General features: G+C 41.9%; 1 protein-coding gene across 3 annotated transcripts in view; it reads right to left on the reverse strand.

Annotated features, from left to right (window-relative positions):
* PSME4 (proteasome activator subunit 4) overlaps positions 1 to 16313 on the reverse strand; it is a 161734-nt gene that overhangs the window by 123284 nt on the left and 22137 nt on the right. For 2 of the 3 annotated variants that reach the window (XR_015060010.1, XM_085888095.1), the window contains exons 4-9: positions 15906 to 15965; positions 6657 to 6701; positions 4340 to 4489; positions 1540 to 1603; positions 1380 to 1454; positions 1069 to 1191 (exon numbers count right to left, since the gene is read on the reverse strand). Coding sequence is in view for 2 of the 3 variants with exons in the window: in XM_085888095.1 (XP_085744221.1) it covers positions 1069 to 1191; positions 1380 to 1454; positions 1540 to 1603; positions 4340 to 4489; positions 6657 to 6701; positions 15906 to 15965 (517 nt within the window). In the remaining variant the exon portion in view is untranslated. The remainder of the gene's footprint in view (positions 1 to 1068; positions 1192 to 1379; positions 1455 to 1539; positions 1604 to 4339; positions 4490 to 6656; positions 6702 to 15905; positions 15966 to 16313) is intronic. The other variant, XM_085888096.1, reaches the window with a different exon arrangement.

Genomic DNA, 16313 nt, shown 5'->3' on the forward strand with positions numbered 1-16313 from the left:
ACAGTGGGGATGGTGTTCTTTGGTTGATGTGCTGTGTTGGGTTTGCGTGAAATGTAACATTTTGCATTTAGTCCAAAAACTTCCATCTTGGTTTCATCAGACCACAAAACTTTTTGCCACATGGCTTCAGAATCCCTGGAGCGGTTTTTTGCATTCCTCAAACAGGAATCAAGGTGGGCTTATTTGAGTAATGCCTTCCTTCGTACCACCCTACCACACAAGCCAGACTTACCCTCGAGACCATTACACGCCTTAAGTCCCTTGACTCCCTTCAGACCTTAACGCCAATTCAACCCCTTGCACCACATTCAGACATGAGACAGCTTGGACCCTTGACCATTTAGAGCTTTAGACCAGTTAGACTTTTTACACCCTTTTTAGTCACTTTAGATCCCTTTAGACCCCTTAGACATTTACATGCTTTTGAGGTTCAGTCCTTTATACCCTTTTGACCCCTTATACCCTAACTTCTATTGGAATGTCCCCTTTAGACACTTAAGACCATGTATAACCTTATGTAGTGGGGTCAAAAATCTGAAGTGTCTGACACACTCTGTGAAAAGCAATAATTTGGGCATTTCCTACTAGTTTGGGGTTTGAGGAGCAGATTTAGTTAAATCAATCTATATTATTTAAAAGGAGCCGTGTGTGTCTGTTTGTTGCGCTATGACTTGAGAACAGATTAACGGATTTCAATGAAACCAACAACAGCATATTCAGGGACTCCCCAGGAAGGTTTGTGATGCAAAAAAAAGAAGAAAAAAAAGGGAAGAAAGCTTTGTTTGTGGGTTCATGGGCACACGTGGCAAAACTGCAAATGCCAACTTGCGATGCTGGTTATCCTCGCACAGAGGGCAGGATTTCCCAGGAATCATTTTTTGTTCTTGCCCCATTGATTATCCATCGCAGCAAAGATTGATATTCCCATCAGTGAAGCGACGGATCGTACATGCTCGTGACAATAAAAATAGCAATAAAAAAAATTTGATTGCAATAGTATTCCTTGCAACTGATATCATTATGACATGCACTCTTCACGCAACCAATCACATCTGCAGACATTCCCACCAGCATAGATGTGATCCAGGTGACCACGTGAGGGATGTCATATGCCAGTAAAGCATTACGGTTTATCTGAAGATGGTAGGTCCCAATTGGCAAGTTGAGGCTCCGGAGGATCCGCGTAAAAATCTACATGGAAATCACAATAGCAAACCTCTTCAAATTAAACTGCGTTAGTAACACCATGAGGTTACATGTAAATGAACAAATACTAGAAATGTGACAAAATTTGAAAATATTTTTCACAATTAGTCAAAAAAAAAAAAAACCTTGCATACAAGTATATACCTTTTTCCTCTGCAAAACAAAAACCGTACCTTTGGAATGTATGGATCCCAGTCGACGTACCCTTTGTTTTCAAAAGCAAGGCGTGAAAACAGGTTGACGAGGGTCTGAAGTGAAAAAAAAATCATAATCAGAAGAACGTCACCATGAAAGCCACGAAGGAAGAGATGTATCGAACTTTGGACATCTTACCCCTTCCCAGGCAGGCATGTTGTGAACAGTGTCCCATATGCCGATGAGTTCATCAAACCACAGCCTGTAAGAATAATCATCTTAATAACGATAATAATAAACACAATTATCATTGAAGACTCTTTATTGGTCAGAACAGGCATGCTACACTCGCTCTGCATTCTGCATACAACTTCCCCGGTATGTACAGTGCCTTCAGAAAGTATTCACACCCCTTGACTTTTTCACTTTTTGTTGTGTTGCAGCTGTTTGTCACCAATTTACTCAAAATACCCTTATTTTTAATACAATGTCAAGGCTCGTATAAGAGCTAAAAACCAGAGCTATAAGAGTTACTCGACGACCCGTGAACCCGTTGGGTTCCCGCTGTGACAGCGGTTGATGAAAAAATCATTTCAAAAAAAAGAGAAAAAGATAGCTACAGCGAACAATACCGCTGAGGTTGTTTGCATTGATCGAATACTCCCGAAGAGTACTTGACTAAATTCGGGAATTGATTTTTTAAATATTTTTTTTGTTGCCCGATTTGAACGAAACTTGATACGGCACACCGCAGGAGAATGGCGAGTAAGGTGGCCCAAAAATGTTTGCGCTATCGTGTACCGTTTTGGCTGTATTTCGGGAACATACATACAAGATGAGAGTTTTAGTAATATATAGATAATGACAAAGTGAAATACTTTGTTGAGAATTTTTTACAAATTAATTAAAAATGAAAAGCTGAAATGTCTTGCATCAATAAGTATTCAACCCATTTGCTATGAGACTCAAAAATTGAGCTCAGGTGCATCCAATTTCCTTTGATCATCCTTGAGACATCTCGACAACTCGATTGGATTTCACCTGTGGCCAATTCAATTGATTGGACATGATTTAGAAAGAAACACACATATATATATATATATATATATATATATATATATATATATATATATATATATATATATATATATATATATATATATATATATATATAAAAGGTCCCACAGTTGACGGTGCATTTCAGAGCAGAAACTCCACCATGAAGTCCAAGGAACTGTCCGTAGAACTCTGTCGGAGATACAATTGTGAGGAGGCATAGATCTGGGGCAGGGTACAAAACAATTTCTAGAGTGTTGGAAGTTCCCAAGAGCACAGTGAGCTCCATCATTAGGAAAGGGAAAGAATATGGAACTACTCAGACTCTTCCTAGAGCTGGCTGACCAACCAAACTGAGCAACCAGACAGGAAGGACCTTGGTCAGGGAAGTGGACAAGAACCCAATGACCACTCTGCCAAAACTACAGAGTTCCTTCGCTGAGTTGGGAGAACCTGCCGGAAGGAGAACATTCTCTGCAGCACTTCACAAATCTCGGCATTGTGGGTGAGTGGCCTGATGGAAGGCCCGTTAGGCAAAAGAGGCAAAATATTCCGTGGTCTGATAAGACAAAAATTGAACTCTTTGGCCTGAATCCAAAGCGCTATGCCTGGCGGAAACCGAGCACAGCTCATCACCCATGTAACATCATCCCTACCGTGAAGCATGGTTGTGGCAGCATCTTGCTATGGGGATGCTTTTCAGCAGCAGGGACTGGGAGGCTTGTAAGGATAGAGGGAACAATGAATGAAGCCAAATACAGGCAAATCCGTGAAGAGAACCTGCTTCAGAGTGCGAAATACCTAAGACCGTGGCAAAGATTGATGTTCCAACAGGCCAATGAACGCAAGCACCCAGACAAAACAACACTGGAACAGCTTCAGAACAAGAATGTGAAAGTCCTTGAGTCGCCCAGCCAAAGCCCAGGCTTGAATCGCATTGAGAATCTGTGGAAAGACTTGAAGATTGCGGTTCACCGACGCTCCCCATCCAAATCGACAGAGCTTGAGCAGATCTGCAAGGAAGAATGGGAGAAAATCCCAAAATCCAGACGTGCAAAGCTGATACATACGTACCCAAGAAGATGCGAAGCTGCAATCACTGCCAAAGGTGTTTCTACAAAGTATTGACAAAATAAATAAATAATTAAATTGAATCCATTTTAAATTCAGGTTGGAACACAACAAAATGCGACAAACGTCGAGGGGTGTGAATACTTTCTGAAGGCACTGCACCTTGTATGTTTACAATTATCAAACTCAATCAACTTGGAAAACATCAAACACCTTTTGGACAAAAATTATTTGGATTTCACTGAACCACACGATATATTGGTGGATATACCTTCAACAAGATGAATGCACGAGAGTTTAAATTAACATCCACTTTTTAAAATTCAGTTTGAAGGACTGTTGGAAGCGCTGTATTTCCATAAGTAACATATAGTGCCGATTCCAAGTTTCCCAAAAGGCATTATGTGTTCACCATAATTTATGGGACTGGCATCATGTGCAAACCAGGCAGGGAAGGCAGATTATACAAGGTGAGCCAGCTAGGTTTTATTGACAATTAGACTGGAACTAGCTTTGTTTCCAGAATCCAAATCGTTAATAGTGCCGACTTCACCCGGATTTATAAATCATTCCCTCCGAGATACCAGTCCAGTGTCCTCACACCTAGGCTACCACAGTACCAGCCATTATTCCTCCACATTCCATCACTTGGCTCCTTTCAAGACAATCACGAAAGCCATCTCCTCACCACCCACATTACATTCTTGATGTTCCCCGATAGACGATACCGACGCGCTGCTGCGGCGCATGCTTCCATACCTAACGTCACCGATGGACTACACACACTCTACCCCCCACTATTGCGATGCTTTCACTTCTCCTTCTCCCTCATATTCCAAACGTCGTGTTCATGAGCACGTTACATTCTTACTTGAATCCCTTGTCATGATGCTCTGGTTCAAGGGAGGTTGGAAGAAACATCTCAAAATAGGTGATTGCTTTCTGCATGGTCATATCAAATGGACACAGAAGAGGACGCCATTCCTCCAACATCTCGGCTGTCGAATCCAGGCTAAAGTACCTAGTGTGAGAGAGTTAATACATAGCTCATGCCATGCAAATGAGTCGCTTACAATGAGTGCCGACCAAATGTAAACCTGTTATCAATTACATTCGCTTTCAGACAGACCTTCCTTGACACACTAAAACATTTCAAGACGCATGCACAATTAAGTCGAGGAATTGCAAAACTATTTCCGGATACCATTTCATGCTTGCATAAACAACCCTGATTGGGAATAATTCATAATTCTCCAAGAGTGTCTTTCATTTCACTAATAGTGCCTTGGGGCTATTTAAATTATGATGTAACACGGCCTTGTAAGCCCTGAAAGTAAAACTATTTCCATCGTTATGTGTGTCTATCTCAGTGTTTTTAAATATTTTAGGAAACCAATGCTGCAGCGACAGCATTTGAGAATTAAAGGATAGCATTGAACAATGCATATCTTCATTGAGGTATTTGTGTAAGTGACCTCTTTCATGTACTGTGCTGGAGTGAAAGTGATCTGCATGCGTATTCGCGCAGGTACAGACGCGCACGCACGCACGCACACACACACACACACACACACACACACACACACACACACACACACACACACACACACACACACACACACACACACACACACACACACACACACACACACACACACACACACACACACACACACACACACACACACAACTCGTCATTGCAAATGGGTTAATTCCCCCACTTTTATAATATCTAAGGTGTATTTTATTATTGATTGTAATACCCGCTTCCACCAGGTGGCGCTAAAATAATACACATTTACATTAAGAGAACTGGGGTCCTCCCCCCACCCTGAACCCTAGGGGTGATGTTTTTCTAAGCCCATAAGACAAACACCCTGAGAACAACCACCAGTTTTCAACTCAATCCGTCCAGCAGTTACAGTTCACGTAACATTTCAACTTCGGAGATGCAATATATTTTAATCACCGAAAAGCTTCCTGCGCACATCCCACAACCGCAAGTTTTCAACTCATTCCATCCAGTGGTTAAAGGAGTGCAAACAAGTTAAACAAGTCAAACAAACAAATAAACAAATAAGCAGTCATAGACCGGTATTTGTGAAATCAGTCACTGCGACCTTGCCCTTTGCACCTCAAAAACAATACGCTTCTATCTTTTGATTGGTGAACCAATTCATTGACCCATTATGCAAACACTGTTCAAAATTCAAATCAATTGGATGAAAATGTACGATTTTATACAACCTTAATATTTGACTATTTCACCTTTTGACCTCAAAAAAAAAAAAACTTCTAGGTTTTGATTGGTGAACCAATCAAGTGACCGAATATGCAAATTCTGCTCAAATTCCAAGTCAATAAGATAAAAATTGACAATTTTATGCAACCTTAATCTTTGACCCTTTGACCTCAAAAACAATTATCTTCTAGATTTTGATTGCCGAAACTGGGCGAACCGATCCAGAGACCCAATATTCAAATTCTGTTCAAATTTCAAGTCATTTGGATGAAAAATAACAATTTTGTGACTTTAACCCTTGACTTCAAAACAATAGGCTTCTTGCATTTGATGAGCTCCAACAGGTGGTTAAGTTTCATGAGAATTGGTGTCGAATTATAACCTGAAGGAGATTGACATACAAACAAACAAACAAACAAACAAACAGACATAGTCCGAACATACAGTACATAGACATTTTATATACAGTACTGCATATTCATAGATATCATGCGAATCGGTTGTTTTGTCGTTACGTTGTGTCCCAAATCTTTCGTGAGTGTCTAACCTTGCATACAAAACAAGAGTCTGTGCATTCAAGGACAATCAGGATGTGAAAAGATTTTCTTTCACAATTATGTTGGCATATCACTCGAGTATGAAAGCAAGAATAGCTTTCTTGAGCAGCTTTCACAGAAATAACATCCATGTCAAAAGGAGTTGCGAAAAAAAAAAAAGAGTCAAAAACACCCGACAAATCACGGATCCTTGAAAGATACAAACTGGAACTCGAGAAAAATTAAAAGCTCCTCTCATATATTCAAAAATGGTGAATACGAGGCAAATTTGAATTTCAAAAAAAAAAAAAAATCACACATAAAGGTCCACATCCCAATGACAATGGACGGCTCAGCTTCACGCCAGAACGACAATACAAACATTGCAGAGAAGATCAAAATTAACTTACGTTCTGCACATCTGTACAACAGACTTCAAAAGGTTTTCCAAAGAGCTGCAAAGAAGACAACATCTTTGGATAAGTAGACACAGGATTTGTATTGGACACACACCAATTCAATGCAACAATGGAATTTTATTCTCCTCAAAACACAGTTTATTCAGTTAAAATAAATGGGACTAACAGATGAACAATCGACAAAAATGTTTGGTTTTTACATTCAAAAATAGTCTGAAATATAAATTTAAAATAACTTTTAAGGACTGAAGGTAAATAAGCTGCTCTTCCTTGATGGATACGGTATATTTGATGGTGTGTTAAGACCTGCAAGTTTTACTGAGAACTTCCGAAGAGCTCAAAGGTTAGTTTTGAGTAGTTGCGCGTCCCATGCATACTGCAAGCAGTGACATGACAAGGCCGCAAAATGAATCATTTACAACTTTATGAAGAACAGACAGTCTAAAAGCTTCCTGTCTGTTCACAAGTGGCTCCCATTGAAGGTGCCAAGAGCATCACAATCATGCTGTCTTGCTTGTTGCAGTTGTAAAGACTGAAACTGGCAGCTCGCCGCTAGATGCGCTCCAATATGTTTGTGTAATCACTGTCAAAATACAGTTCCCAAACGGAGCAAGAGGTGCAAAAACCATCAGCCAGCATCACAGCATGACATCATTACAAGATAGAACGGAACTCTGACGTCACGACGTCGACAGATGTGCCTCTGCCCACATTATTATTGAAGGCTTTTATGTTGAAAAAAATATGGCTGCCAAAACACTTGACCGATAACGTCATCAATCCCCCCCCCCAATACAATTTAGCACAAGATGACCCTCAAAAACTTTCATACTGATCAGATAAAACATTCGACGTATGCCATTATGATGTCATAACTAAGCAACCTATGATATACACTGATGAGCCAAAACATTATGACCACTGACAGGTGAAGTGAATAACATTGATTATCTTGTTACAATGGCACCTGTCAAGGGGTGGGATATATTGGGCAGGAAGTGAACAGTCAGTTGTTGAAGTTGATGTGTTGGATTCACGAGTAAAGACCTGAGCGACTTTGACAAGGGCCAAATTGTATCGCCAGACGACTGGGTCAGAGCATCTCTGAAACGGCAAGGCTTGTGGGGTGCTCCCGGTCAGCAGTGGTGAGTACTTACAGACAGTGGTCCGAGGAGGGTCAAACCACAAACCGGGTACAGGGTGGTGGGCACCTAAGGCTCATCAATGCGTGAGGGCAACAAAGGCTATCCCATCTGGTCCGAACCGACAGAAGGTCTACTGTGGCACAAGTCAAAGAAAATTTTAATGGTGGTCACGGGAGGAATGTCTCACAATCCACAGTGCATCGCACCCTGTGGCGTATGGGGCTGCGTAGCCGCAGACCAATCAGAGTGCCCATGATGACCCCTGTCCACCATAGAAAGCGCCTACAATGGGAACGTGAGCGTCGGAACTGGACCTCGGAGCAGTGGAAGAAGGTCGCCTGGTTCGATGAGTCCCGTTTTATTTTAGATCACGTGGATGGCCGTGTACATGTGCGCCGTTTACCTGGGGAAGTGATGGCACCAGGATGCACTGTGAGAAGACAACAAGCCGGTGGAGGGAGTGTGATGCTCTGGGCAATGTTCTGACCGGAAACCCTGGGTCCGGCCATTCATGTGGACGTCAATTTGACATGTGTCACTGACCTAAACATCGTTGCAGACCAAGTACACCCCTTCATTGCAATGGTATTCCCTGATGGCAGTGGCCTCTTTCAGCAGGATAATGCGTCCTGCCACACTGCACACATTGTTCGGGAATGGTTTGAGGAACATGATGAAGTGTTCACGGTGTTGCCCTGGCCTCCAAATTCTCCAGATCTCAATCCGATTGAGCATCTGTGGGATGTGCTGGACGGACAAGTCCGATCCACGGCGGCTCCACCTCACAACTTACAGGACTTGAAGGATCTGCTGCTAATGTTTTGGTGCCAGATACCACAGGACACCTTCAGGGGTCTTGTTGAGGCCATGCCTCGGTGGGTCGGCGCTGTTTTGGCGCACACGGAGGACCAACAGCATATTAGGCAGGTGGTCATAATGTTTTGGCTCATCAGTGTATATAAAAACAAAAAAATTATTTCCCATGGGGAGTACTTGACACGTGTTAAGTTTCAATTTTTTCCATACAGCAGTTTCAGAGATACAGAGGACCAAAGTTTTTCCTTTTTTCCAACATGGCTGCAAAACTACATGACCCATGACATAATAATCATCATTAAGACATTCTACATGAGTCATCGCACTGATGGTGAAAAGTTCATGTCAATCGGATAAGCGGATCCAGAGAAAACAGAGAAAATTAGCACGGACGGACCAACGACCCGAAAACATAATGCCTCCGGCGACTTCCTCAGCGGACGCATAAAAAGGTGCAACACTGGAACCCCTGAACTACAGACCAATGAGCTGACTTCCAATCATCAGCAAGGTTATGGAATCCATCATCACAGTTCACAAAATCATTCCTTTTCTCCAATCGCCTCATCTTAGATCATTAATTCGGATTCAGACCTGGTCACTCTACCTTGGACTTGCTGCTTATACTCTCCCAACAATGAATGGAGGCCCTCAATATCAGACATGAGATCAGGGCTGTCACTCTGGACACATCTCAAGCTTTTATACTGTCTTGCATCCCGCCTTGCTTTCCAAACTGTCTGCCTAGGGAATACAAGGCCAACTCTACACTTGGATTACTAACTTCCTCCACTCTCGGAGCCAATGTGGGGTTCTCAACGGAACCTTTTCATCTCCTCTCCCTGTCAAGGCTGGAATACCACAACGCAGTGTTCCAGACACCATCTTATTCCTAATCTTCATCAAAGATCTCACTGATTCTCTGGAAAATCCTCCATCTCGTTTCTGATGACACCACTCTCTGTCTTGACATCCCTCATCTCTCAGACAGAGAGGCAGCAGCCTCTTCCCTCTCCTCAGACCTTGACAAAAATCACAAACTCGTCAAACACTTGGAACATATCTTTCAATCCTAAGGAATCAATATCTATCTATCTATGTATCTATCTGTCTCTCTCTCCTCTCAGCCATGATCAATCTTGGGCAAGCCACATTTCAAAATTGGCCTCCAAAGTCAGATGCCGACTGGGCATTCTCAGTCATACAAAGTCCTTCCTTGGCAAACCTGAGCTCCTATCCATCTACAAGGCTTTCATCCGCAGCTAAATGGAGAACTGCTCTCTCTCTCCTCCGAGCTGGCTCACCTGCCTCACATTTTGTTCAGCTCGACGCTGTGTTCAGCTTTTTTTGTTCATCTTCAACATCATTGGATTCCCTCGTGATGAAGTCTATGGGCCTATCACATCACCATCGCCAACAGGTTGGTGGTCTCTCTGTCTTATTTCATCTCATTTCTGGACTTGCACCCTCTTCCCTCTCCATGGTTTGTCCCCTCTAGATATCTGCAGAACGCATGCAGTCCACCAGAAACCCCTTCCTTGTGAAACTGCCTAAATCCAGAATCAATGCCAACCACCCCCCGATATATTCCTCTTTTTCCCTGCCTGTGGAAGGAAGTGCCTTCCACACTATCTTCAATCTCACTCTTCTCTCCCAGTCTTCAAGTCAGCTGTTCACCACCATCTCAAGTCTTCCCCCATCCAAAATCAAGATCTTTTCTACACCCATTAAACCACCCCCCACCGCTCCCAAAATTTTGTTTATATATCCATATTGTCCACCCTTTGCGTTTACCTTTCCCCTCGTCATTACCTGCATCCCTTGCTTGTCCATCTCCGTCTACTTTCTCCGTCCACCCTGCTGTTGGTGTTTCCCCTTTCTCCAGCTATTCCCTTTGTTGTGTTGTATCCAGATTTTGTTCTGTGTCATAGCTCTTCCACGAGCGTAGAGTGTGTATACTGTATTTCAAAATAAAATAAAAAGAAAGAAGAGCATTTCCAAGTGAGGGCGTACTAACTAATGATAAGTATCATTTTCCCCACACTTCTTGGCTGGTGAATAGTAAATGTCTGGTGTTATGCCTGGTGTTGGCTTGGAATCTGAGGATTCTGAGTTCAAATCCCACTCAGCTGTTGAATTAATACCAGGTGGGGTTGACTCTGCCTGTCATCCTTCCGAGGTTGGCAAAATGAGTGCCAGCATGCTGGTATCCTGTGTCGGAGTGGCAACCCATCCAGGATTGTACCCAATAGCCCAGGAGACTGCTGAGGCAGCACCAATGCTCTGCACAGAGTATGGTCCCAATGGATGGATGGAATCGTAAATTACATTTCAAAAGACCCAGCATTCTGTTGGCTTGAGTAACAACAGTTTATGTGATTTTTCCATTTCAGGTTGTGTGACAGCTGAATTCCAAGGTACTTGGTAGACGTCACCTCCTGGAGATCAATACCAAATATGGGGTAGTTGTATTGCGGAGGTTGCTTGTTGCTTGCAGTCATGTGCATGATGAAGCATTTACTTGTGTTGAAGGTCAGACCCCCATCTTGCAGCCCAATGAGCTGTCTGGTTTAGATCATCCTGAAGTGGTCTAGTCATTTTCTGATGTGATTTGGAGGCAGATCAAGTAGTCTTTTTTTTGAATAGAGAGTGAAGGTTTGTGGAAGAGTTAGTACACTGAACTGATCAGGATATAACAGGACAACAGGAACAGAGGAGAAAGGGGGGGGGCACCAATCGCAGAGCTGACAGACAAGATAGAGGGAGACTGGGACAAACAATGGGTGTGGGGAGGAATTGGGAAAGTGATAGGCCCATGGACTCAGCTTAAATGTTGGAGATTCCGACGATCTTTAAGGATTTGGTGTTACGTTTTCACGGCATTAAGATGAGCAAGGAGTGAGGTAGGGGCGCAAGGCCAAAGGGGAGAGCAGTACTCCATAAAGATGCAAGTGAAGGCCTGTTGGTTGTCAAAAGTTCAGACTGACCAAGGAAAGATGTTGCACAACGAAGGATGCCCAATCGGTGGCTGGCTTTGGAGGCCATCTTGAAAATACAGTGCCCATAGGAAGTATGCCTGGTGTTGGCTTAATGGTTAGGGTGGTGGGCTTTGGATCTAAGGGTCCTGAGTTCAAATCCCACTCAGCTGTTGAATTAATACCAGGTGGGGTTGACTCGGCCCGTCATCCTTCCGAGGTCATCAAAATGAATGCCAGCAAGCTGGTATACTGTGTCGGAGTGGCGACCCCTCCAGGATTGTGCCCAATAGCCAAGGAGACTGCTTAAGCAGCACCAATGCTCTGCAAAGAGCATGGTCCCAATCTCCTCCTCCTCCCTAATCTGTGCCTTTCCACAACTTTATCCTGGAGGTCTTTTGAAAACTCCTTGGTACTCATGGTCGAGTCTTTGCTGTGAAATGCACTACCCAGCAGATGAAACCTACAAGAACATCTGATTTTATTCTGCAATAATCAGAATCACCACAATTTAATAGAGGTGGAGGCCAATGAACTTGGTATGTGATTGTTTACACCTGAACTAACTTACAATTGCTTTTATAAGGGGGATGGATACTTAACCAACCAAGATATTCAAGGTTTGTATTTTAAATTAATTTTCTGAAACTTGCAGAATTTGTTTTTTCACTTCGAAGTTGTGGGTTACGATGTGTAAATAAAGGTGGAAAAAAAAAATCTGATTTAATGCAATTTAATTCCTGGCTAAAAGGCAACAATGAGGGGAAAAATTTGAATGGGGGTGTAGACTTTCTTTAGGCAATGTATGGTCTGTACAAGAGAGATCATGCCTGATAGTGAGGCCCAAAAGTTAGAGTAACAACTTCATCAAGTGGTTTGTTTCGGAAGTATATGGGAGGGTTTGCCAGATGGTCCTTTCAGAGAGACAGACAGGAGGAGTGTGTGCAATTTGTCAGGGTTGAAAGACATTCCAAGCATTTGAGCAGCTCCTGATTCTATCAAGGTCTGCAGAGAGGTAAGAGACTGCTGCCTTCCTGGCAGAAGGATGACAAATTATTTGGCAGAGGGGGAATCATCAGCAAACAAATACGCAAGATGTTCTGGGGAATCAGAAACATCATTAAACAATGCATTATTTTCCAAGCAATGCAAATTCAAAACTCATTTTCACATTATCACAAAGCCGCATCTACGACAAGCAAACACCGACCCCCTCCCACACTCCCAGCACCAGAGCTCTTAGCAATTGAAAGCAATGTCTAAAAAAAGAAAAAACGAGAGAAGACTCAAACATTGCACTACATGTAATGGAAGCACGTCCATTTGTTTGAGACTGGGTGAAGACTTGAAGCAGGAATGTCAATTTGATACCACAATTTTGTCATGATGAAGCATGTTAACACGAGTGTATCACTGCCTATTGGCAATTCGAAGATGGTGCATATGGATGTTCTTGCTGGGTTTGTGCTCCACTGATAAATACAAGAGCAGCACATTGCAGTTCACAGACAATGAGAAGCTTGATAGTGGATCTTGTTTGACAGCATTTGAATGGGAATTGCAGTAAGCTTAGAAGATCTGGTATTCGTACATCAAGTGATGATCGTGATGCATATCGGTCAAGTATGTGCTATTTGTTGGCATTCCATTAACAGGCTTCCAGGCCACCCCGGAGTCGAGTGCTATTGGTGAAAAGAAACAAAGCAAAATAAGCCAGGTGAAGCTGCTTATATTGAGCTGATTAAACTTCTTGCAACATGGTGGTGGTGATCGGTGTTGCCCCAAAAACTTTTGGTTTATTTATTTGGCGGTTACTGATCTATCCATTGGATTGAAAAGCTATTCCGGCATCAAGTTTGATGAGTGCATTTGCTAAGGCCCCCTAAAAAAAAAAAGAGTTTGTTTCTGATTAGATGCTAAATAATAACTACGATTGGTCGATCAGAGGTGGGAGTTGAAATAGTTTGTCAATTATTGTTTCATCATGATGTAATGAACGGACTGTTTGGCTGTCTGATGCTTGTACTTGCACAACAATGATGCTATATTTGCAGGGTTTCCGATGGGCAGTGGTCATTAGTTAAAGACCACTTGTATTTATCGATGGACAATAAGTTACGTGGTTGGACAAATTGCGTAGCGAGTACGACCAAGTTACCTCTTCAGCATTTTAGAACCGTTGAGTAAGCTGCTTGCGATTTGCCAAAACAGAATGATGTACTAGGATTTTTTTTTCAAATGATTGACTTAATGCGAGCAGGGTTTACGACATGCTTTTAGAACACCTAACCAAACAGGATGTCATACGAGTAAATTAAGCAGAAGATTATACTTTTGTGGTCACGGGAAAAACATTCAAAGGTTAGAAATACCGTTCAAAAAGCGTGCGAAACATTGCAGAAATACTTTTTAAACCATCCATTTAGGCAAGCACCCCACGCATCCATCATTCCTCGTCCCCATCGCCTCCTTGTATATTGCCACGAAGGGGCAATCAAAAGTTTTGCACAAGAGAGAAATTTCACAAAGACCGTGTAGCGAACCCTCGAAGCATGCATGACGTACAGTCTGCAGCCCTTAAAATAATATACTCCACCCACATATTTTTTCTCACATAATCCAATTTCAATGAAACATGTTGAAAATGAACTTTAAACATTTGTTTCGTTATAGATTCGTCAGGAGTTTAAGGAACTGTCGTAGAGAGGATTTTTTCAGTTAAAGTTAATGATCACCTCTATATTTTACAAGAATAAATGCTTCTAACCTGAGAACAATATTCACAAGTAGGAAGGTTTTATACCAAAAGGTATTAAAACATGCCATAAATAGCTGGAAACCAATATATAGCAACAAGTACTCCAAATAAATGAAGCAGCAGAAACTGCATTCATGCAATGTCCGATACGTGCTGAATTTGGTGCCTTATCAGTCTGTATCCGTATTAAAAGTTTTGAAAAGAGTGCAGTGAGCTTTATCATAGACTACATCCTTCAAGTTATTCAAGCTCGAGAACTGGTAAGCATGCAGGCTATGCCAATATTAGCTCTCCAATTAGCTTATTACAAGATCCATCTGACACGGCAGAGGAATGCTCAGCCATCGAGAATTTGAAAACAAGCCAGAATACCAGCAATAACATGACCTACACTTTCCAGTTTCAATTGACCAGCCTCATGGTTCGAGAGGCTGCTATGAGTCTGAGAGGTTGGTGGTTCGAATCCCGGATGAGTCAAACCAAAGATTTTTTTTAAAAAGAAAATGGTACGTGCTGCTTCCTTGCTTGATGCTCGGCATTTTAAAAAGGATAGAGCACGAACAAACAACCACAAGTTGGTGATAATAGCACAGGCTTTGACGGACCTCATGGCCTCCACCTATGTCGAAGTTCCTTGCAAGGGAATTCATATGATTATAATGTACAAAACAAATGCAAGAAAACAAAACAGCTGGTTTAACGACCCTCCCTGCATTTATCAGACTATACGGCTGAATGCCCAGGAACAAGATATCGGCTTGACAAATTGAAACGTTTTGGACTATAAAAACAGGTGTGCTCTTCTCAAATCCAAAGCAAATGAACAGGATACACGAAAGTCATAAATTAAAATAACAAATCAAAGACAAAGTTTTAGTAGAGCGTTTCATCATGCCGCAAAAAAAAAAAAAGTTCATCGTGCACCCTCCCTGCACCTCAAAAGGACAAATTTCTCATTGAAAACCATGTGGTTAGCAAGTACATCTTTGTTAGTAAAACAGCATTAAAAGCTTGCTGGGACAGGAGTAAACAAGGCATTCTCAGAAACATTAGGGGCCATCAACATTTATATATATTTCAAAAATTTTAACATTAATTTAAGGCTCATAGTGGAGCTTGTACATAAATCGAAAGCAGGACAAATACATTAGTCAATACCAGTATATTTGAATGTGAATTACAAGGCCATGAGTACACAATGGAAAAATACACATAGTCCTCGTATACGGAATTTGCAACAAGAGCTCTGAGCATCACGAGTCAACAGTTCAGATGAGAATGGGACCCATTATTGCAATAACTGCAGGCAGGGGTGGAAATAGGGCTGTAACTGTCAAAAGTAACAGAGAAGGTGAGGGTAGTGAAGAAAATAAAGGAGAGCAGGGCTGGGAATAATATACAAGGTAAGATTAAAGGAATTGGATGGCTCATACAGAAAAGGGGGTTGTGAAAAGTCCGTGATGTTTATGTGGATAAAATGTAGATGGCCCCTTAGTATCTTTGCGTAAATAGTTCAATAAAAAGGAAAACACAGAACAGCTCTTACCTCTTATGAATTGCATTTAGTAAAATCAACCTAGATGATGTGCCAACTTGTTGGATTGTACTGAAGGGGAAAAAATTGGTTAAAATCCTTGTTCAACCTTCGTCAAGCATTCTACTCCAGGTAACCCGGCAATCCAAATTATAGGTCCAAAGTTGAATTGAGGAATCGAGTTATGCTATCATTTTGCACTCACCATTGAGTAAAGGACAAAATGTTAAAATCTTCTTGCCTAACATTTGATGTGTTTACGGCACGGAGTAAATTTAGATCGGTGTCACATGACACTTGACACACACACACAAGTGGTCGGTACGGCTTGTTGAGCTCCGCAATATATTTTTTCTAAATTAGCAAAGAAACGAGACACCAACAAAGCACACAACAAGCATTAATTTAAGGGTTTTAGAG

This window comes from Eptatretus burgeri, chromosome 7 (genome assembly GCF_056783735.1).
Source record: "Eptatretus burgeri isolate ZD-2024b chromosome 7, Ebu_testis_v1, whole genome shotgun sequence".
NCBI lineage: Eukaryota > Metazoa > Chordata > Myxini > Myxiniformes > Myxinidae > Eptatretus > Eptatretus burgeri.